At 48.4% G+C, this 22,274-nt stretch overlaps 1 protein-coding gene across 1 annotated transcript; it reads right to left on the reverse strand.

The window, feature by feature from the left end:
• Positions 1–11,726: 11,726 nt before the first annotated feature.
• Positions 11,727–12,650, reverse strand: LOC311203125 (olfactory receptor 14A16-like; the record flags this gene model as incomplete). The annotated part of the gene is made up of 1 exon (XM_084277759.1): positions 11,727–12,650. The coding sequence occupies one exon, from the start codon at positions 12,648–12,650 to the stop codon at positions 11,727–11,729; it is 924 nt and encodes a 307-aa protein (XP_084133885.1).
• Positions 12,651–22,274: the final 9,624 nt, after the last annotated feature.

The raw sequence follows: 22,274 nt of genomic DNA on the forward strand, positions 1-22,274 counted from the left end.
GACTCCTGCATGGGGCTACTCCTTGTAGGAGGCAGCCGGCAGCCCTGTGGGAGCCTCCGGGAAGTCCTCAGTCCTACAGATGGGACCCCTGCAGTGAGGGTCAGCTCAGTGCCAGCCCCATCAATGGTTGTGCCCAGAGGCCCAGGTAATGGTGAGACAAAGGAACCAAGGGCAGGAGAAGAAAATGCAGTAAATGTTGCAGCTAAGGCTGGAAGGAGAGGGACAGACAGACAGGCACTCAGGGGTTTCTCTTCACTCGGGTTCTGGCTACAAAAAAAAGGGCTCATCCTGAAACCCTGGAACTTTGTGGTCAGAGTCTGTGCTGGGTGGCAGAAACCAGGGGGTCACTGTGGGAAAGCGTCAGCACTGTGGGGGATGTAAGGGAGTTACCAAAACCCCACTATCATGACATTTCTGGGAGCAGCTACTTCTCCATCCCTGACAATGTCTCTGCTGCCTGCAGCTGTCCCTGGAGATGCTCCTCTTGCCCGTGTCACCTCACGCTCTTTGCTCACAGACCTCATCCTTGTGCTCATCTTCCTTGTGCTCAGCTGAGCTCTGCAGACCCGTCCTGGCACCAGGGCTCTGCTCTGGGGAACCTCTGTGTGTGCAGGGCTCAGGAGAAGCTCTGACAAGTCCTAATGACAAAATAGTTTGCACTGCCTTCTGCAAAGTTATCAAGAAAACCTCAGTTTCCACTTCCCAGCCAGTCCACAAGAGCAGAAAATTCAAAGCAAAGTCTTTTTACCTTTCTCCTCCAGTGAGCTCTCAGCATCCATCAGCTCTCTCAGCCTCCCAGGTCTCCCCTCGGTGCCTACAGGCAGTGTCCCCAGCCCTGTGAGCTTGGCAGAGGAGCTGCTCCTGGGCAGAGCTGTCTCTCTGAAGCACTGCAGGTACCATGAGCTCCCTCCATCCCAGGAGTCCAGCCCAGCTCAGCAGGAGAAGACCAGTTCTTCTAGGATCCTTCCTGGTATCACAGGCCTCATGGGGATCACTCTATGATCTCATCTCTGATGTTCCCTCCCTTGTCTGGGGAGAAATCCTTCTGTCCAGCAGAGTCATTTCTCCTGATCAAACCAGAGCTGACCAAGAGAATCACCTTTCCTTGTCTCCCCATGGGACAGGACCCCCAGGCAGGGACAGGGAGGGACTCTTTCCCCCTGTGAAAGGAAGGGGTTTAGGTGAGCATTTGGGCATTTCTTCATGTTTCAAAAGAACAAAAAAAGGATAAACAAATCTACAAGTCTCTGCTCTGCAGTTGGGTGAAGTGGAAACTACAATCTAGAAAAAAACATATAGATCAAAAAAGACAGACCTTCCTGAAAGGGCTGAAACCTGGAGAGCTCCAATCAGAGCCCCATACAGCCAATGGTACCCTCAGCCAGCAGGAAAGGCTTGTCCCAAAAAGGACCTTTTCCATATGTAATAGAACAGGGAGAGGCAGTCCTTTTGATTTTTTTAATGAAAGTGACTTGAAGAGCCATGCTTGTAAGGGCTTTCTGGATGATAATGAGCCCCATGGTGTCTTTTCTTCTGAGTCCACAGACCTCAGCTACCAAGAAGAGAGTGAAGAAACCAATCAAGAAGTTAAATCAGCAGTAAAGGCAAAGTACCATGAAGCACTAACAGGCCCCACTGGGAGCCATTCCTGACAAAGCCTCCCCAGGGGCTCGTTAGAGCAGACAACTGGAGGCCATGAGGACAAATCCAGGCAAAGCACAGGCAGCTCTGATGCTGAGGACACCCTGGCTTGGTCTGATGAAGCAGAAATGCCAAGTGCTGACCCCCAGCCCCTGGGCAGGGAGATCCTGACCCTCACCTGTGTCTCAGGGCTCTTCCTTTGTGTGACTCCAAGGGAAGGACGGGGTTATGACACATGATGTCCTCTCCTTGGGTGAGTGCATGGAGGCAATGATGCTCCATGGCTGTGAGAACAGTCAGTGTGTCTCCTCTGAGACGTTTGAAGCTTGAACATCAGCCATAGCCAAGGGGGCAAAGACCTCATTTCTATCAGGCCCTTTCAGCCTGGCCAGCACCCTTGGCCATCTGCACCACAGCCCATCCAGCACTGCCTCAAGCCTGTGCCTATTTCCCTGGAGGCTGCAGTTACCCAACACCCTTTCCCTCCTTGATCTCACCTCACCATGTCCCTGCCTGTACTGCTGTCTCTCCCTCCTTGCCAGATGTTTCCACCATCACAAAGCCACCAGCCCATCCACACTTCCTCAGAGGGACATTTTACACCACAGCACTACCCTCAGAAGGACTGGTCTTTATTTTCTCATCATCTCTGACCTTCAAGGTGGCAGTTTCCGTGATTTAATTTCTTGTGTTTTTTCCCTGTAGCACAAAGAGGGCTTCCCTCAGTGTCCCCTTCCCCAGGCTAAAGAACCCTGGGTCTCTCAGCCTCTCAACACAAGACCCCTAACTGTATCTTTGCAGAATTTCTCTGCACACATGACAGATCCTTTCGATTCCACTAGGCTCGGGAGCCCCACACTGGCACTGGCTGCTCCAGAGATGGCCTGATGAAGTCTGGGTCCAGATAGACAGTAAGTGTTTTTGTCTGTGTGGCCACGTTCCTCCCAGTGCAGCCCAATGTGCTCATGGCCAGATTCCTGTTCAGCACCTCTGACTGCTATGGCATCTCCTGGAATGCCCAAATCCTTCTCCTTGCAGCCGGTTCTCCACCAGTCATGTCTGAGCTGCCTTGATGTGTGGGTGTTGTGCTGGAACCTTTGGTCATAGTTTCACCCAAGCTGAGAGCTGAGAGCTTGACCATACAACTCTTCTTTCTCAAAGATGGTTTGGGGACTGATTGGAGGTGGGGAAGAGATGGAAAAGGAAACCAAAAAAACCCAATCCTGTAAATTGGGATAATGACAGTTTCCTGGGAAAGCAGGGAGAGAGAAACAACAACAACAACAATAGGACTTTGTAGCAAAATCTACAGAACCGGTGATGCACAAAGCAGTTTGTCAACAAATCACACAGATCAGACCTCACAGCTCAGAGCTGTGTCACCCTCACTGTGTAAAAGTTCTTCCGCATGTTGGTGCGGAACTTCCTGTGTTCCAACTTGCAGCCATTGCCCCTTGTCCTATCCCCACAGACCACTGAAAAGGGGCTGGCTGATTCCCCCTGCATCCCCTGCTTCAGATAATTATAAACTTTAATTAGGTCCCCCCTTAGTCTTCTCAAGGCTGAAGAGTCCCAACTTACTCAGCCTTTCCTCATAGGGGAGATGTTCCAGGCCCCTAATCATCTTCATGGCCCTTCTCTGGACTCTCTCCAGGAGATTCCGGTCCTTTTTAAACCAAGGAGCCCAGAACTGGACACAATACTCCAGGTGGGGCCTGACCAGGGCAGAGTAGAGGGGCAGGATCACCTCCTGTGACCTGCTGGCCACACTCCTCCTGATGCACCCCAGGATCCCATTGGCTCTCTTAGCCACCAGGGCACACTGCTGGCTCACGGCCAACCTGTCATCTACCAGGACCCCCAGGTCCTTCTCCACTGAGCTCTTCTCCAGCAGATCATCCCCCAGCCTGTACTGATACAAGTGGTTGTTCCTTCCCAGGTGCAAGACTTTACACTTGCTTTTGTTGAACTTCATCTGGTTTCTCCCTGCCCAGCTCTCCAGCCTGTCCAGGTCTCTCTGGATGGCAGCGCAGTGTCCTGCGTGTCAGCCACTCCTCCCAGCTTCGTATCATCGGGTACTTGCTGAGGGTGGATGCTGTTCATCAAGGTCATCAATGAAGATATTAAACAGGACTGGACCCAACACCGAGCCCTGGGGAACACCGCTAGTCACAGGCCTCCAGTCAGATTCTGCTCCTCGAATCACAACCCTCTGCACTTGGTCTGACAGCCAATTCTCAACCCACCTCACTGTCCACTCATCTATCCCGTGCTCTCTCAGCTTTGCTATCAGGATGTCATGGGAGACAGTATCAAAGGCCTTACTGAAGTCAAGGTAGATGACATCCACTGCTCTCCCTCCATCTACCCAGCCTGTTATGAGATCATAGAAGGCTATGAGATTGGTCGAGCATGATTTCCCCTTGGTGAATCCATGCTGACTACTCCTCATGACCTTCTTCTCTTCCAGTTGCTTGGAGATGGCATCCAGAACAAGCTGTTCCATCACCTTTTCTGGGACAATGGTGAGGCTGACTGGCCTATAGTTACTAGGTTCCTCTTTCTTGCCCTTTTTAAAGACTGGAGTGACATTGGCTATCCTCCAGTCTTCAGGCACTTCTCCTGTCCTCCAAGACCTGTTGAAGATGATAGAGAGCGGCTCAGCAATCACCTCCACCAGCTCCCTCAGCACACGTGGATGAAACCCATCTGGGCCCATGGATTTGTGTGCATTAATCCCTTTGAGCCGCTCCTGGACCTCCCCTACTTCAACCAGAGGGAAATTCTTCGTTTCCCCAACACTCCAACAGGATCTGTGGGTCCCGAGGGGCCTTTGAAGTGAAGACCGAAGCAAAGGCAGCATTCAGTATCTCCACCTTCTCAGCATCCCCCGTTACCAGGACACCCTCCTCATTCAGCAAGGGTCCTACATTATCCCTGGTCATCCTCTTACTATTCACGTATCTAAAGAAACCATTTTTATTATCCTTTATGTCCCTTGCCAGCTTCATTTCCAAGAGGGCTTTAGCCTTCCTAGTTGCATCCCTACAGGCCCTGACCACATTCCTGTATTCTCCCCAGGTGCTCAGACCCTTTTTCCACAATTCATAGATCTTCTGCTTCTCTTTGAGTTTACTCAATAGCTGTATGTTCATCCACACAGGTCTTCTGCCTCTCTTTCCTGATTTCTTACTCAAAGGGATGTATCGTTCCTGTGCTTGGAAGAAGCACTGTTTGAATAATAGCCAGCTCTCACAGGCTCCCATTCCTTCAAACAGTGTAGCCCACGGGATAGCCCCTATTAAGTTGCGGAGGAGATCAAAGTTAGCTCTTCCAAAATTCAGGGGAGCTATCCTACTTTTTGGGTTGTTTCTTTAGCCCAGGATCTTGAACTCGACCATTTCATGGTCGCTTTGTCCTAAGCTGCCCCCGACCTTCACTTCCCTAACGAGCCCGTCCTTGTTAGTGAAAACAAGGTCCAGCACCCGCCCTCCCCTTGTAGGCACCTGCACCATCTGTAGCAGGAAATTGTCTTCAACACACCGCAGAAATTGTCTGGACTGGATACGACTGGCCGTGTTGCTTGCCCAGCAAATATCTGGATAGTTGAAGTCCCCCATAAGGATCAGTGCCCGGGATCTTGAGGCTGTTTCTAACTGCTTATAGAATGCGCTACCAACCTGCTCCTCTTGATCAGGGGGCCTATAGCACACTCTCACAACAATGTCACCCATACCAGTTTGCCCCTTGATTTTAACCCACAAGCACTCGACGGATGGTTCATTCTTCCCCAGGTGGAGCTCAATACATTCCAGCTGCTCTCTCACATAAAGAGCAACTCCCCCACCTCGCCTCCCTAGCCTGTCTTTCCTAAAATGCACATAGGCATCCATGACAGTGTGCCAGTCGTCCAGGTTGTCCCACCACATCTCTGTGATTGCAATGAGATCGTGGCCCTGCGACCGCACAAAGATCTCTAATTCTTCTTGTTTGTTCCCCATGCTATGTGCATTTGTATAAAGGCATTTTAGTGGGGCAGCAGATGTAGGTACCCTCAACAGTCCACAGTGAGATTTCTGACAGGGGATTGGCAAAAGTGGCTCCACTGAGGAATACTCAGGGCAATCCACAGAATTTTCCCTACTGTCACGTGGAAAAACGTCCCCAAGTCCACCACTGTGGACTGTTGGTATTTACCTTTTTCCACCATCAGCTCCCGCTGTGACTCCCGAAGCCTAACCCCAGCAGCCTTCTTAATATCCCCTCCCCCCTTTCTAACTAGTTTAAAGCTCGATCGATGAGCCCTGCCATCTCCTGGGCAAGGATCCGCTTTCCCCTTTGGGGACAGGTGAACCCCATCAGCGGTCATCATGCCAGGAGCAGAATACACCATCCCCTGATCAACAAACCCAAAGTTCTTGTGCCGGCACCAGCCTTTCAGCCACACATTCAACACGTGGGTTCTCTTGTCCTGCTCTGAGCCCCTCCTCCCACAAGTGGGGATAGAAGATAATATTATTTGGGCTCCCCCCCCTTCAACTAAGCACCCCAGGTCCTGGAATTCCCTTTTGACAGCTTGCAGGCTACACTTTGTGATCGCGTCCCTGCCTGCTTGAACTATCAGTAATGGAAAATAGTCAGTTGATCTTACCAGCCCTGGTAGCCTTCTGGTGATGTCCCTTATCCGGGCTCCAGGGAGGCAACACACCTCCCTGCGTGTAGGATCTGGTCTACATATAGGGCCTTCTGACGCTCTAAGAAGGGAATCCCCTACTACAACTACCTTTCTCTCTTGCCTAACAGAGGCAGTCTTGAGGCGTGCGGATGGTCACCTCACTCTAGGCTTCTGCTTTCTCTGAGGCAGAGGGGCTCCATTCATCTCCTCACATACCTTCTCCTCAACTACCAGGGCCCCGAACCTGTTGCTTAGGGAAACCTGGGGGAGTGGGGAAGGTAGGCAGGGGGAGTGCCTACGACGACGAGTTGGGACTGTCTTCCAGGCACCCTCGGGGTTTGGGTCCCTACCATTTACCTGGCTAGGGCAGAGAGAGGAGACCATCTTCAGGTGTGAGGTGTCTTCCAGACTCTCATCTTTTTGGGATGCCAGGGAGCTACTCCACCAGTCAATGTCTCGCTCACAATCCCTGATTGCCCTCAGTCTTTTGTTCTCTTCCTTAAGTTTTACTACCAAAGCAAGCAGCTCATTGACCTGCTCACAATCCCTGACTGCTCTCAGTCTTTCATTCTCCTCCTTTAGTTCTACTACCAAAGCAAGCAGATCATCGACCTGCTCACACCTCACACAGGTTAGGTGCTTGACTCTTTTCTCTGGCAACTGCAGACTCTGGCATTCCCTGCAGCCTGAGACCTGAACCGCAGCATCTCTAGGCAGGCTCTCCGTCGGGGTTGCCCCAGATTTGTAGGGGGAACCTCTCCGCCTGGTGGAGACCATGGTTCGACTGTCTGAACGCAGAGCAAACAGGAATCCCTTGGCTCGACCTGCCTACCCTGTGAGCACCAGCCGGTCCGCTCAGTTTACCCTGTGAGCCAGAAGGGTGGGCTTGCCGTGCCCGCTCGCCGTGCCTGAACTGCTATGCAAACTGCCGTGCCATGGCCTTCTGACGCGCCACGCCCTGTTTGCCCTTCCTGTTCGCTGTGCTCCTGGTTGCTGGCGCTCCCAGAGGACCCTCTTGTATGGAGAGGGATAATTGCTATCGCCCCTAGCTCCGCCCCCGATGAGTCACCGCTCTGGGCAGAGCAATGGCTGTTGCAGGGTGCTAATGGCCGCTGATGGCCGCTGATGGGTGCACCCGCTGCCTCTCTCCTTTTCATCTTTGGTGCTTCAAGATTAGTTGCCCTCGTGGATCTATGCCCGGGGGTTGCTGTGTGCAGAAAGGGGTCCCTCAACGGAGACTCCCGCTTCAGAGCCCTTCTTCCCAGCAGCTGGGTGAGGTGGCAATGATGTCTGGTGTGAAGCCCCACACACCGCAGCTCCACCCAGAGAAGCATCTCCCACTTAAGTTCTGTCCATCAAAGCTCCATTCACTGGAGCCCCTCTCAGAGACGCCTCACCTACCAAGGTCCTGCCCACCACAGCCCTGCCTGCCACCCCTTAGCCCAGCACCCTTTGGAGGAAGGCCTTTGGGGTGCTGGCCCCCAGGCATCCCTGTGCCCAGCAGGCCTCAGGCACGCTCCCTGCCCATGGTGGCCATGCACAGGGCACAGCTGCCTGGCATCCTTGACATCTCCTTGGCCACCAAGCTCATAAGCTGGACATTACAACAAACCTGGTGCTGGACACCTGGTGCTCTTCCTGGGGTGTGTGAGTTGGCTGATTTTAGCAGCCACAGCCTGGATGAAAGCCAAGGGGTAAACTGAGTCATAGGTTGGGGTGGGTGGATCCAACAGACCACATTTGAAACCAGGCAGGCTATTAAAAGCAAGTGAGGAGGATTAACCCTTTTGTGGTGGAAAGGTTGGTCATTCTTGGATCCAGAGTGTTTGACTTTGTGCCCTGAGCACAGCCATGCGAAGGACAACTCCTCTAAACTCTAAAAATACTTCATGTTGTGTGAACACTTACCAATTCTCCTAGGATGTTGGGGGCTTCCAACCACTTCCCGTCCCCATCTTTCCACTCAGGGGTCTGGGTATCAGGAGAGAAACTGCTCTGTTTACTAAAGACAGGCAAGAAAGGCATTAAGTACCTCAGAACTTTCTTCATCCTCAATCGCAATGGTACCCCCCACATCCAACAAAGGTGGGAGATTCTCCCCGATTCTCTTTTTTCATAAATGATTTCATAATTTATTATAATATTTTTAATATTATTAATAATGGTAATTTATTAATATCAAAAGGAGGCCCAGGGAGAATCTCCCACCTTTATTGTATTTTGCAAACAAATGGTGCCAGGGTGGAATAATGTTCCTGGCCTGAAACCTCCCCAGGAAGCCAACTAGCAGCCTCAGTAACCTTGAGGCTCAGGGCTTGTCTAGCATAGGGAATGGTCGTAACATTGCTTGATGTCATTTTCCATCTCCACCAGTGTCAAGCTTGGAAACTGCTAAATGTCCAGCAATAGCTCCCAAACAAAAGGTGTGAGGGCTCAAAAATGTTCCTTATCTGAAGACTCCAAAGACAGCCCACTTAGAAGCCCCAGTAAACTTAGGGTTCAAGGCTTTCGAACCCAAGGCAACTCTCCTAACTGTGCTTGGCATCACTTTCAAGCTCTACCAGCACCCACCTCTGAACATGCTTAATGTGCAGCAATAGCTCACAGACTAAATGTGTGAGGGCTGAAAGATACTCCTGACCTGAAACCTGCCCAGGTAGACTAAAGGCAGCCCCAGTAACCGTGGGGCTCAGTGCTTTCATATACGATGGAATAGTCCTAAAAGTACTTGCTGTCGTTTTCTACCTCTACCAGTGTCAACTTTCACAAATGCTAAGCGTCCAGTAATAGATGCCAAACAAAAGGTGTGAGAGCTGAAAGATGTTCCTGACCTGAAAACTCCCCAAGTTGCCCAAAAGAGAGCCCAGTAACATGGGGGCTCAGGCTTTTATAGACAATGCAATGGTGATAACAATGCAAGACATCACTTTTTCACTCTACCAGCTTCTAGTTTTGAAACTTCTAAACATCCAGCAAAAGCTCCTAAGCAAAAGTTGTGAGGGCCTAGAAATCTTCCTGGCCTGAAACCTCCTAAGGTAGCACACTAGCAGGCCCAGTAACCTTGGGGCTCAGGGCTGTCATAGACAACAGAATCATCCTAACTGTGCCTGACGTCGTTTTCTGGCTCCACCAGCACCCACCTTCAAAAACACTAAACATCCAGCAATAGCTCCCAAACAAAACCTTTGAGGGATAAAGATGTTCCTGGCCTGAAACCTCCACAGAAAAAGGCGGTAGCCCCAGTAACCTTGGAGATCAGGGCATTCCCAGACAGGGAACGGTACTAACAGGGCCTGATGTCATCTTATGGCTCTACCAGAATCCACATTCAAAACTTCTAAACATACAGCTATAACTCCAAAACAGAAGGTGCAAGGGCTGAAAGATGTTCCTGTCCTGAAATCTTCCCAAGTACCACACTAGGAGCTCTGTTAAGCTTGGAGCTCAGGGCATTCCCATCCATGAGAATGGTCCTAAAAAAGCCTGATGTCATATTTAATCTCTACCATAATCGGCCTTCAAAGATGCTAAAAATTCCAGCAATAGAGTCCCAGGGTCTTTAACACCTCTTGCTGTCATTTTGTTTGATGCACCACAACTTTGAAGACCCATCTGCAAGGAGATGTGAACTGTTAAGAAAATGGAGCTTCACATCAAACAGACCTTGAGAATCTCTGGGATTTCATGAATAGGCACATCAAGAAGATTTCCAACCAGGAGAGATCTTCTCCTGCTACCTTAGGGAATAGGTAGGGTGGAATTAATTTTCATGCTGGTGTCCCCTACAGTTCTGAGGTTTGGATTTGTAAGCAAAAAAGTCTAACTAAACATGTTTGTTGCTTGCTGAGCAGGGCTTGCACAGCATCAAGGGCTTTTTTCTAATTCTGCTCCAGAAATGAGTCAACTGGGAGTGCACAAGTACCTGGCAGGAGACAGAACAGGCCCAGCTGACCATAACTAACCAAGGGGTTTATCCATACTGTATGACTACAGGAGTCACCCCACCATTGTCTTGCACTTGTTGCCTACCAAGCTGGCCTGCTTCCTGCTAGGATAGAGTGAATTTTCTTTATAGCAGCAGGTTGGGTGTGGTGCTGTGTTTGGGAGTTCGGATGAGAGCAGTGATGATAACACAGATACGGTTTGGTTGTTTCCCAGCAGTCAAGGACATTTTAATTGTTCATACTGCCCTGCTAATTGGAAGGTGGGTGGCCTCCAGGGAGCTGGGAGGGGACACAACCAGGACAGGTGACCAAAACTGGCCAAGGAGGGTATTCCATGCCAATTACATGATGTTCAGCATAAAGACATGTTGGTGGGGGAAGGAAGACTCAGCTCTAGGACACACACAGTTTTAGGGATGGTTCAGTTTCAGGATGGCTTTGAGCTGTGGATATCGGTCTCCTAAGGAGATCTGGACAGGCAGGAAAAGCAGTCTCTTCAGATCCAACCCTGTCTGGTGAACCTTGCTCTTCTCCAAGCCCAGCAGTTCCCTCACTGGCCTCCTGGGACTCCCAACGCTTTTCCTGGCATCATCTGTGCTCAAAGGCACAGACAGATTTCTCTGACAACAAACAGCAGTTCAACATGACACAGTTTAATAACCATGAAATCTCTCTCCTCAGCTGCCTGCTATGGCCAAGCAGTGTGTGAAGGGGGTCAGCTTTCAGAGGAGATTCTCTCGCAGAATAGTTTTAATCAGATACATAGAAAGCTCACTTATCAACACACTGACATTCTGAGAGAACAGTTCATTAGACTTCTGAAAGATGGGACATTTTCCAACTCTCTGGAGCTCAAAGCAGAAACCAGAGACCTGAGTGGCATTTGAATGACCAAAGAGGAAGTGCAGGTGGAATCCTGTGATCAAAGTAAAGTGCATACATCCAGCTAGTCTGCTTAAAAGATGTCCTTAGGCATGGCAGTGCCATCAGGAGAGGTGGAAACACCTGAATGATGGTGGAGATGAAAGAGACACACTGGAGGTAATGCAGGTACAGGGGAAGGAGAGTATTTCTTCAACTGCCATCAGTCCCAATCCTGGAAATTCCCAGTCTATCATGGTGGGGAAGCATTGCCATGCCAGAGAAGGAGTCAAATGATTCAGCTGCTGAAGACAAGCTTGTAAATTGTTTATAAATGTAAGGGAAGAAAAAAGAAAAAAAGACAGAAAAATCATGGCCCTTTGAACACAGACACAATGCACAGAGAGCACAGCTCATCATTACACATCATATAGGTCACACAAGACCAGAAGATGCTGCATTAGAAATGGGATGAATATGAAATATTCTATTACATGACAGAAAAAAGTAAAGGAAAAAAAAAACAAACCTAAAAAACTTACAGAATACAGGCTGGTCGTAACATGAGTTACATGGTCAGCAGAAGATGAGGAGTTTGTTGCTGCTTAGAAACATCCAGTCCTCAGTTTCCACATGGCATCCTTGACCTCCTGGTTCCTCATGCTGTAGATGAGGGGGTTCACTGCTGGTGGAAACACCGAGTAAAGAAATGCCAATACTAAGTCCAGAATTAGGGAGGAGATGGAGGGGGGCTTCAGGTAGGAAAAACCGGCAGTACTAACAAAGAGGGAGACCACAGCCAGGTGTGGGAGGCAGGTGGAAAAGGCTTTGTGCCGTCCCTGCTGCGAGGGGATCCTCAGCACAGCCCTGAAGATCTGCACATAGGACACCACAATGAACACAAAACACCCAAAATCTAAACAGAGACTGACCACAATGACTCCATTTTCCCTGAGGTAGGCATCTGAGCAGGAGAGCTTGAGGATCTGGGGGATTTCACAGAAGAACTGGTCAACAGCGTTGCCATGGCAGAGGGGCAGTGAAAATGTACTGGCTGTGTGCAGCACAGCACAGAGAAACCCACTGGCCCAGGCAGCTGCTGCCATGTGGGCACAAGCTCTGCTGCCCAGGAGGGTCCCGTAGTGCAGGGGGTGGCAGATGGCAACGTAACGGTCATAGGCCATGACAGTGAGAATATAGTACTCTGTTGCGATGAAAAATACAAAGAAAAAGAGTTGAGCCACACATCCTGTGTAGGAAATGGCCCTGGTGTCCCACAAGGAATTGGCCATGGATTTGGGAACAGTGGTGGAGATGTAGCCAATGTCAGTAAGAGAGAGGTTGAGGAGGAAGAAGTACATGGGGGTGTGGAGGTGGTGGTCACAGGCTATGGTGATGATGATGAGGCCATTGCCTAGGAGAGCAGCCAGGTAGATGCCCAGGAAGAGGCAGAAGTGCAGGAGCTGCATCTCCCGTGTGTCTGCAAAGGGCAGGAGGAGGAACTGGCTGATGGAGCTGCTGTTGGACATCTGCTGGGATCCAGTGTGGAGACCTGTCCAAGGAGGAAAAGGCAGTGAGTGAGAATTCAGGAACTCTTCCTTGAGGAAAATCTCTTCAAATTCTTATTGAATACCCTCAGATTGAATCTCTGTAGTCAGGAAGATTTGTCAGGTCCCTTTTGGGAGGTCTGCTTTGTGCTGGCTTGAGCGTGCCACTGCTGGGAGGAGGGTCAGCTGTGGGCTCGGGAGAACTCAGTCCTGCCTGGCAGCAGTCAGTAAATAGAAGGATGTTGTGATCTCAGACTAAATCCCCTGTGGATAGGAAGGAGCTTTTCAGCACTGTCACTGCAGTTTCACCCAAGGGCAGAGCAGAGCTTTGGAGCTTTGGTTTTCTCCTGCCTGTACCTGAGGAGTGTTTCTTCTGCTGCAGTGCCAGTGAAACCTTCCCCTGAGTAGAGAGTAGGGAGACCTGCTCTGTCCATCAGCCCTGGTCTCAGCTGCCCTGTGCTGGGTGCTCTGTGATGACACCCTGGTGCTCCCTGTAGAAGAAACTGGACCGGCTTAGAGCTGACCAATCCAGTCTCCCCGGGCAGAGCTCTAAAGCGCTCCGGCGGTCTCCTCCTACCCAAGGAGGATCTCAGCTCCCTGCTCCAAGCCAGGGACACACAGGTCCAGATGTCTGCTGCATGGGGTCCTCTCTGGCCACAAGAGTCCCTTGGAGAGCAGTGCCAGTGTGGAAGGCAGCCTGCAGACCAGCAGGAGACCCTGCAAAGTCCTTAGTCCTACAGATGGAGGTCCTGAAGTGAGGGTCAGCTCGGTGCCAGCCCTACCAAAAATAGACATAGACCCCCACGCTATAGCGGGACAAATGCAGCAAGGTCAGGAGAGGAACAGCAAGAAATGCTCCAGCCAAGCCTAGAAGGAGAAGGATAGACAGATAGGCACCGAGGGGTTTCTGCTCACTGGGGATCATGCTGCCAACAAGAAGACTCATCCTGAAACCCTGGAACTATGGGCTCAGAATCTGTGCTGGGTGGCAAATTCCAGGGAGTTGCTGTGGGAAAGTGTTTGTGCCATGAGGGATGTCAGGGAGATACCAAATACCCACCTTCATGATCCCTTTGTGGGATCAGCTCCTTCTCCCTCCCTGACAACGTCTTTGCTGCCTGGAGCTGTCCCTGCAGCTGCTTCTCTCTGCCCATGTCACCTCCTGCTCTGTACTCACAGACCTCACCCAACCCACCCTGTGCTCAGCTCTGCTGTGCAGACCCCTCCTGGCATCAGGGCACTGCCCAGGGCAATCTCTGTGTGTGCAGGTCTCAGGAGATGCTCTGAGAAGTCCTAATGACAAATGAGTTTGCACTGCCTTCTGCAAAGTTATCAATAAATGCTCAGCTCCCTCTTCCATCCAGTGACAAGAGCAGGAAGCTCAAAGCAGTCTCTTTACCTTTCTCCTCCAGTGAGCTCTCAGCATCTGTCAGCTTTCTCAGCCTCACAGGTCTCTCCTTGGTGCCTACAGGCAGTGTCCCCAGCCCTGTGTGCTTGACAGAGAAGCTGCTCCTGGGTAGAGCTGTCTCTTGTCAGGGCTGATGGGTTGCCATGAGCTCCCACTGTCCCAGGAGCCCAGCCCAGCTCAGCAGGAGAAGACCAGCTCTTCTAGCCTCCCTCCTGGTGCCTCAGGCCTCATGGGGATCACTCTGTGATCTCATGTCTGATGTTCCCTCCCTCAGCTAGGGAGAAATCCTTGTGTCCATCAGAGTCCTTGGTCCTGATGAAACCAGATCTGGGCAGCAGAATCACCTTTCCTTGTCTCCATGTGAGACAGGATCCCCAGGCAGGGACAGGGAGGGGACTCTTTCCCCCTGTGAAAGGAAGGGAGTCAGGCGACTCACTCCAGGCACCTCATCCTTCCTTTGCAGCCCTGGGGCTGGAATGGGGAGGGGGAATCCCTCTTGCTCCAGTTCTGATGGGCACACAACAGGCACCTTCTGCCAGGGAGCTGCTGGTCCAGCTCAGTAGATTATCGTGGCCTAAATGAAGTCACTCCAGGTATGAGTGCTGCTGTACCGGACATGCTGGAACTCCAGTATGAACTGGAATCAAAGGCAGCCAAGTGGTATGGCACAATTGACATTGCAAATGCTTTCTTCTCAATACCACTGGCACCAGAGTGCAGGCCACAGTTTGCTTTCACTTGGAGGGACATCCAATACACGTGGAATCGTCTGCCCCAGGAGTGGAAACACAGCCCCACCATCTGCCATGGACTAATTCAGACTACACTGGAAAAGGGTGAAGCCCCAGAGCACCTGCAGTATATTGATGACATCATTGTATGGGGCAATACAGCAGAGGAAGTATTTGAGAAAGGAAAAAGGATAATTCAAATCCTTCTAGAAGCTGGTTTTGCTATTGTTATCGTGGGTTTCCCAGTCACCAGTCGGAAACCAGTTAATTCAGTTACAAAGTTAATTTTATTAATTTAGCAGGCGGCAATTAAGCAAACAGCGCTGGGTGGCCGGAGAGTCTCAGCTCTACCAACGGCACGCACCGTCCCTCTCCCAATTCAGGGTTTTATAGTCCTTTAGTTCCGGGTCCCGATTGTTTCACTGAGGCTTCTTCTGCACATGCGCCAGTTGTTGTTAGGGGGTCGTCTTCTACCTTCTAGTGGTCGATGGGATGAAGTTGCTCCTCTTCCTCACTTGTCCCTTAGTTGACCCCTCTCCCATATTTGGTCATCTTTAACAGCAAGCTCCTTCATTGGCTACTTAATTTCTATGGTTTCCACTTCTAAGTTACCTATAACTCAGTTCTATGCTTCGTTAGCAACTAACAATATACGTTACACAATCATTCTTACAAAATCAGAGCGTTACCACCTGTTTCAAGGTACATGTGGTTTACTGAACAAAGGTTCATCTATCACAATCCCCCCTTTTTCTTTTTATCACCATTTTGTTCAGTAAACCATTATAATTCTCGGTGGCTTAGTGGAAGAGATTAGTCAACTGGGGAAAGAGTTAAACCATGATTCATACCAGCCTTGTTGAGATTCTCTTTCTCGTCATCTCTTTTCCAACCCTTCCCTAAGTTTAGCCACAGTATCTCTAACAATGCCGGTATGATCTGCATAAATACAGCATTTTTCTCCTAAGGCTACACAAAGTCCCCCTTGTTTTAAAAACAGGAGATCTAAACCTCTCCTGTTCTGTAACACCACCTGATATCGTGATCTTAGGGATTTTTCCGTTAACATTAACTTTAAGGACCTTTGAATCCTCCCACCTAACAAGGGTCCTTGACATGGTCTAATTAATTGCTCCCAGATACATACAATAATTAAAATAATCAGCCAGGATGGGTGGTGGTATTCCGATTTCCTACAAGGTTTTTCTTGATCCCATTTATTGCCCTCTAGCCCCCCTTTTTCTTTTCCTAGGTGGGTGTGTTCCTGAGGCAGTGTTAAGCCGGGATTGGCACTAGGGCAGCTCCTCCGAGGCTTGCGTGTTACTCTAATCTCGGGGTTCCGTCCTCCACAGTTTTTTACACCTCTGCCTCGCCCATCGGCTCGGTTGCTTCGAGTCACGGGGTGTTCCATCTTCCCGGCAGCAGGGGTATTCTTCAGGACGCTCCGAGATTTTTCTCTTAGCGCACCTTCATTTGAATTTCTCCCAGTTATTCGTTTTACTCTGGGGAGCTGCACCATACTCCACTTAGGTCTCTCCGGCAACACACCTGGACAACAGTTATTGAAAGAGGAACAGGTTCATTTAGGTGGAAACAATAATATTCTGGTAACCTATATATATTCCACCATTGTGGTGACCCTTTTTCAATTGCCCCTTAAGCTATTTTATACTCAAATATTTCTTGTGTCAATTTCAATTTTTGTGTGTAATTATTCCCATAAATTCCCCTAGGAGGGGTTCCTTCGTAACAATGAGACCACCACCGTCCTTGGCAGATTTTACAAATAAAACACACAAAAGGATAACAATTACAACGTTTGACTCCACACTTAACTGTAAAGTTTTTACACACTTAGAGTTACAAGTTTCTCCTTCATCACTTATCTGTATAAGAACATCGGTGTTTAAGATCTCTTTAGGGTCATTCTGAGACTTCCAGGAGAATTGGTGACCTTCCAGGATGGCTCTTGCAATGTTGAATCCGAAATAGGTCCCTTCACTCGACTGGCATGTGTCCATCCACACTCAGCAGTCCTGTATCTGTTGTGAGACAAGAAAAGGTCCCTCCCTTTTGAGGTGTTAAAGAAGTTTCTTTCCAAGTCTTTATCAGGACTTTGTCACCCGGTTGTATCTTGTGTATCGCCATATCCAAGGGGGAGGTGTTGTGCCAATATTCCTTTTCGTATTAACTCCTTTCTTCTTGCCATTAGCTGTGTTTTGTAAGCCTCTACTAGGGAATCCTCCAATCGCGGATGATTCCCCGGGTTACTCATGTCATATGACATCCCATATAACATTTCAAAGGGAGAAACACCCACATCAGTTCTCGGCTGTGTTTAGATATTTAATAGAGCCTATGGTAAACACCTAATCCAGGACATCCCTGTTTCCAATTTTAATTTTGTTAATTGTTTTTTTTTTTTTTCTTTTTTTGGGGGGGGGTTAATAATATTTTAACCTCCACCCAGGCTGTGGATGTCGTGTTGTTGAATCGGTAAAATCAATTTGTGTATTAGAAAAGGGTCTATGGGCCAGGATTCTTCCTCCGGCTTTTTCCATGTGCATCTTGTGCTTCCCCCCAGCCAGTGCAAGCAGCTTCCATGCTTGCTTGGTGAACCGGCCAGGGGAAGCAGCTGAGCTGCGTGCTAAGTCAGCACACCACCACGCAGCTGTAACTCTGTGATCTCCCTGGCCAAGTCCACCCCGCAGATACACTGGCACCAGCAAGATGCCAGCACAGGGGAGGGGCACAGTGCTTGGGAGGAGGAAAACTATTGTTGTAGGCAGCAGTACTGTTAAAAATACTAGTTAAAAACATTTTGTGAAACTACAGGATTCAGCTGCTTTATTTTTCTTAGATATTGTCTATTGACCCTTTGACACGTTATACATCCCCTTAAAATTTGCTTAGCCAGATCATATAAACCAATGCACACATACTTAATTACAAATTGGTCAATTAAGGCTTGAGTGCCCCAGTGTGTACCGCTGTGTATTCTTTGTAAAATTTTGAGGGCCATTGTTTTAGGAAAAACCTCTCGGCTGTCAGGTAATTCTCAGGTTCCTGAACTATTCTTTTGTATTCCCATCTTCATTAGTTTTTCTTACTCCTGTGGTATGAATTTCGGTACCTGTGGATTTAGTTCTTTCTGCCTCTTATCCGATATATCTGTGTCCCTAGTCTCCAGAATTAGTAAAGCAGCTCTTTTAGCTTCTTGGTCAGCTAAACTATTTGCTCTTATTTGCGGGGTTAACCCTTTCTGGTGTCCCCTCAAGCGTACCACTGCAATTTTCTTAAGGCCCCTTATGCCTTGTAAGCTCTTGATGGATTAGTCTTTTCCTTATAAATTTGTTAACCCTCTCTATTCCCAAATCTTCTAAATGTATAAACTATTCCAAAAGCATATTTTGAGTCTGTGAATAAGGTTCCAAAGGTAATTTTGAGAGCTTCCTCCACCAATAGTGCCGTGGCTGCTATTATTTGCAGACAAGTGGGCCATCCCCTGCTAATCGGGTCTAAGAGTTTGGAAATATAAGCTATAGGTTTTTGCTTCCTGCCCACTCCTGAGCCAATACCCCGTATACGACACCTCCCTCTGTATTAACAAATAATAAAAAGGGTCTCTGCAAGTCGGGTAAACTGAGCATGGGGGCATTTGTCAATTCCCTCTTAAGTGTTTCCAATTTTTCTCCATCCTCTGGAGTCCACTTTAGCAACCCATCGTGAGCTAATTTAGCATATAAAAATTTTGCTTTTCCACTAAAATTCTCAACCCATTGTCTACAATACCCAAAAAGTCCCAATAATTGTTACACTTGTCATTTATTTCTGGGCAGAGGCATAGAGAGTATTCCATTAACCCTTTCACGATCCAATTTCTTAGTTCCTTTACTGAGTCTGTGTCCTAGGTACTTTGCTACTTCTTCTACAGACTGTAATTTTTGTTTAAACACCTTTAAACCCTGAAAACCTAAAAAGTTTGAAAGTTTAATACTCTCCCGTCTAATTGTTTTCTCATGTTCTCCGACCAACAACAAGTCGTCCACATACTGGACGAGGGTTACTCCTTGGCCTGGCTCCTATTCCCGTAAAAATCGTTAGTCTTTTAATTTCTGGTTTCAATCCCTTCCTACCCTCCTCAGGTAGTGGGCATTGTTTAATTTGTACCGGGACCTCAGGGTCCTTAATCACAATCACAAAAGGTTTAATATTTAATCTTCCCGTGGTCTCTGGGGTATAATTTGCTTTTCGTCTTTGACTCTAAGGGAGCATAATTTAACTCGTAATTTTTTTTTATTTATTTCCACAGAAATTCCTAGTTTAACCATTAAGTCTCGTCTCAGTATAGTCGGCTTCAGGCACCAGCAACAATGATTCTAAGCCAATTTTGGAGTTGCTTTCAAATAATATTTCCTTGACCACGGGTACCGCAAAGGGTTCCCCTTTTGCGCCAATTACCTGTACTGTCTCCGAGGAAATTTTACATCCCCGGGGGTAAACTTTGGATGGTGGATCTTTCCGTCCCTGAGTCCACAAGGAACTCAATTTCTTACTGCTGGGGACATACTTTCAGTTTTACCAGGGGCTCTGTCTTACTCCTTATCCCCAGCAAATAAAGTTCTTGACACCCCTAGTCTTCTTTAAACATTTTCTCACCCCCCCATGGCCACTTCTCGTAAGGGGTTCTCTTTCACTTAAAGTGTATAAATTTGCCCTTGTTTCAGAAATTATCCAAAGGGCTGCATATTCACTTTTTTCTAAACTAAAGGGCTCCTTTTCATTTACACTCAAATTTAGAGCTTGACATACCCAATCCTTAAAGGAACCAAATCGGGGCCAAAAAATATTTGTGCCAATTTCTTTTTCTCCCCATATATTTACACAATAATGAATCATTTTCTCCTTAGATTTTCCTTTTCTCGTAGAAGATTCTCCCCAATGACGTATCATCAGTCCTAACGGACATTCCAGGGGAACCTTGAAAACGGGGGTTAGTTTAGTTTTACTGTTCCCCTGGCCCATTTTTAAGAATACCTCCGAACGGAAACGCAATGACTTACCAGTACCTTCGGTAAAAACCGGAACCGTAGGACCACTGTACTGGAAGTCCGAAAGCCCACAACGTCTGGTGAGCTTCTTCGTTCGGTATTCTTCGTGCACGGAAACCAGATTTTTCTTTCTTTCTTTCTCTCTGCCGTTCAGAAAATCCGGGACTGATCACCCAAAAACCTCCCTCGGGCCACTCAAAATAGAGTGGGGCGCCTCCCGTAGAAGTATCTGGTGATCAATTACCGGATCCGAGTCACGGCACCAAAATTGTTATCGACAAACGAGACACTCACGCTGGGAGTGTGGTTAGCAGCAGTTTATTCAGAGAGAAAGAAACAGCGATGGGCGGACAGTGACCTGAGTCTTACCACTCCGCGCCGTAGAGAGGTAGGATACAAGTATTTATACTCTTTAATAAACAAAGCAATTTATTTTCCAGTTATCTATTAATTTTTGTGATTAGCCAAGCAAAGTTCATATATGATTTGTCTTCGTCTTCTTGTCCAATCATTAAACAGACTTTTTCATTCTTCCTCATCGGTGACCCTGGTTTAAGATGTATTTCGCCACACTAGTGTGGTCACAGACTGGTTTTTTATAGGATGTTTTCCAAATCCGCCTCGTCTTCTTTCTCTTCCTCTTATCGCTCGTTCCGTTCCATAAGCAAAGCATAATACAAAATAAGCTTAAGATTAACTTCAAAATATTTTACCTTTGTTTTAACTCGTACAAGCATAAAAAGAATCATTCCCTCCTCCTGCAGTTTATTTTGTTCGAGTCTTGGCAAGCAGAAAAGCTTCTAAAGCATTCCGTTTATGATCATTCATCCAAACCTCGTACTATTTTCAACTATTATCGGAAGAGTCAGCAAACGTTCATAACACTCATCTACAGCATGAGGAACCAAGAGCTCAATGATGCTGTTTGGAAAGTGATGACTGGATGTCTCGAAGCAGCAACAAACTGCTCACTCTGCATATCACTGACCATGTAACTCACGTTAGGAACAATCTGTATTTAGTAGGGTTTTTAGCTTTTGGGTTTGGTTTTGTTTTCCCCCTCCCAGTTTGTCTAAGCTTTAATAACACGGACCACCTTCATCCCATTGCTAATGCAGTATCTCCTGGTCTTGTGTGACACAGACACTGCGCAATGATGAGCTGTGCTCTCTTTCCATCCTGTCTGCCTGGAAAGGGGCACAACTTTTTATTCCGTTTTTCCCCCTGATATTTATAAAAGTTTTGCAAGCACATTTCCAACAGCAGAACCACTCAACTATGTTTCTGAAATGACAGTGCTTTCCCACCATGACAGAACAGGAATTTCCTGGAACTGTACCAGAGAATCATAGAATCACTTGGGTTGGAAGAGGCCTTTACGGTCATTGAGTCCAACCAAAGCCTACCCCTGCCTAGTCCACCTCTAGGCCATGTCCTCAAGCACAACATCTATAGGAACCTTTTAAATCCCTCCAGGGATGATGACTCCACCACTTTCCTGGGCAGCCTGTTCCAATGCTTGACTAAAGTTTCAGTAATGAAATTCTTCCTGATATCCAACCTAAATCTCCCCTGGTGCAATTTGAAACCATTCCCTCTCATCTTATCACATGTTACCTGAGAAAAAACACCGGCTCTCACCTCTCTACATTCCTCCTTGCAGGTCGTTGTAGAGAGCGGCGAGGTCTCCCCTTCAGCCTCCTTTTCTCAAGGCTAAAATGCCCCAGTTGCCTCAGCTGCTCCTCAGAGGACTTGTGCTTCAAATCCTTCATCCACTTTGTTGCCCTTCTCTGGACATGCTCCAGCATCTCAGGGTCCTTCTTGTAGTGAGGGGCCGACAACCGGACACAGCACTTGAGGTGCAGCCTCACCAGAGCTGAGGATAATGGAACAATCACTTCCCTCCTCCTGCTGGTCACACTGTTTCTGATCCAGGCCAGGATGCTGTTGGCCTTCTTGGCCACCTGGGCACAGTGCTGGCTCATGTCCAGCCAAGGTATCCACGGACACCCCCAAGTCATTCTCCTCCAGGGAGCTCTTCAACCACTCTGCCCCAGGCCTGTAGCGTTGCCTGGGGTTATTCTGATCAAAGCGCAGGACCTGGCACTTGGCCACAAGAAACCAAGAACCTCATACAATTGGCCTCTGCCCATTGATCCAGCCTGTCCAGATCACTCTTCAGAGCCTACATGTCGTCCAGACAATTAATACTCCCACACAATTTGGTGTCATGTGTAAACTTACTAAGGGTGCACTCGATCCCCTTGTCCAGGTCATGAATAAAGATGTTAAAGAAGACAGGTCCCAGCACTGAGTCCTGGAGAACACACCTTGTGACCTGCCACCAGCTGGACTTAACTCAGTTCACTACAACCCTTTGGGCCTGGCTGCCCAGCCAGTTTCTAACCCAGCACAG

Source organism: Gallinula chloropus (genome assembly GCF_964237585.1).
Source record: "Gallinula chloropus genome assembly, chromosome: 35".
NCBI lineage: Eukaryota > Metazoa > Chordata > Aves > Gruiformes > Rallidae > Gallinula > Gallinula chloropus.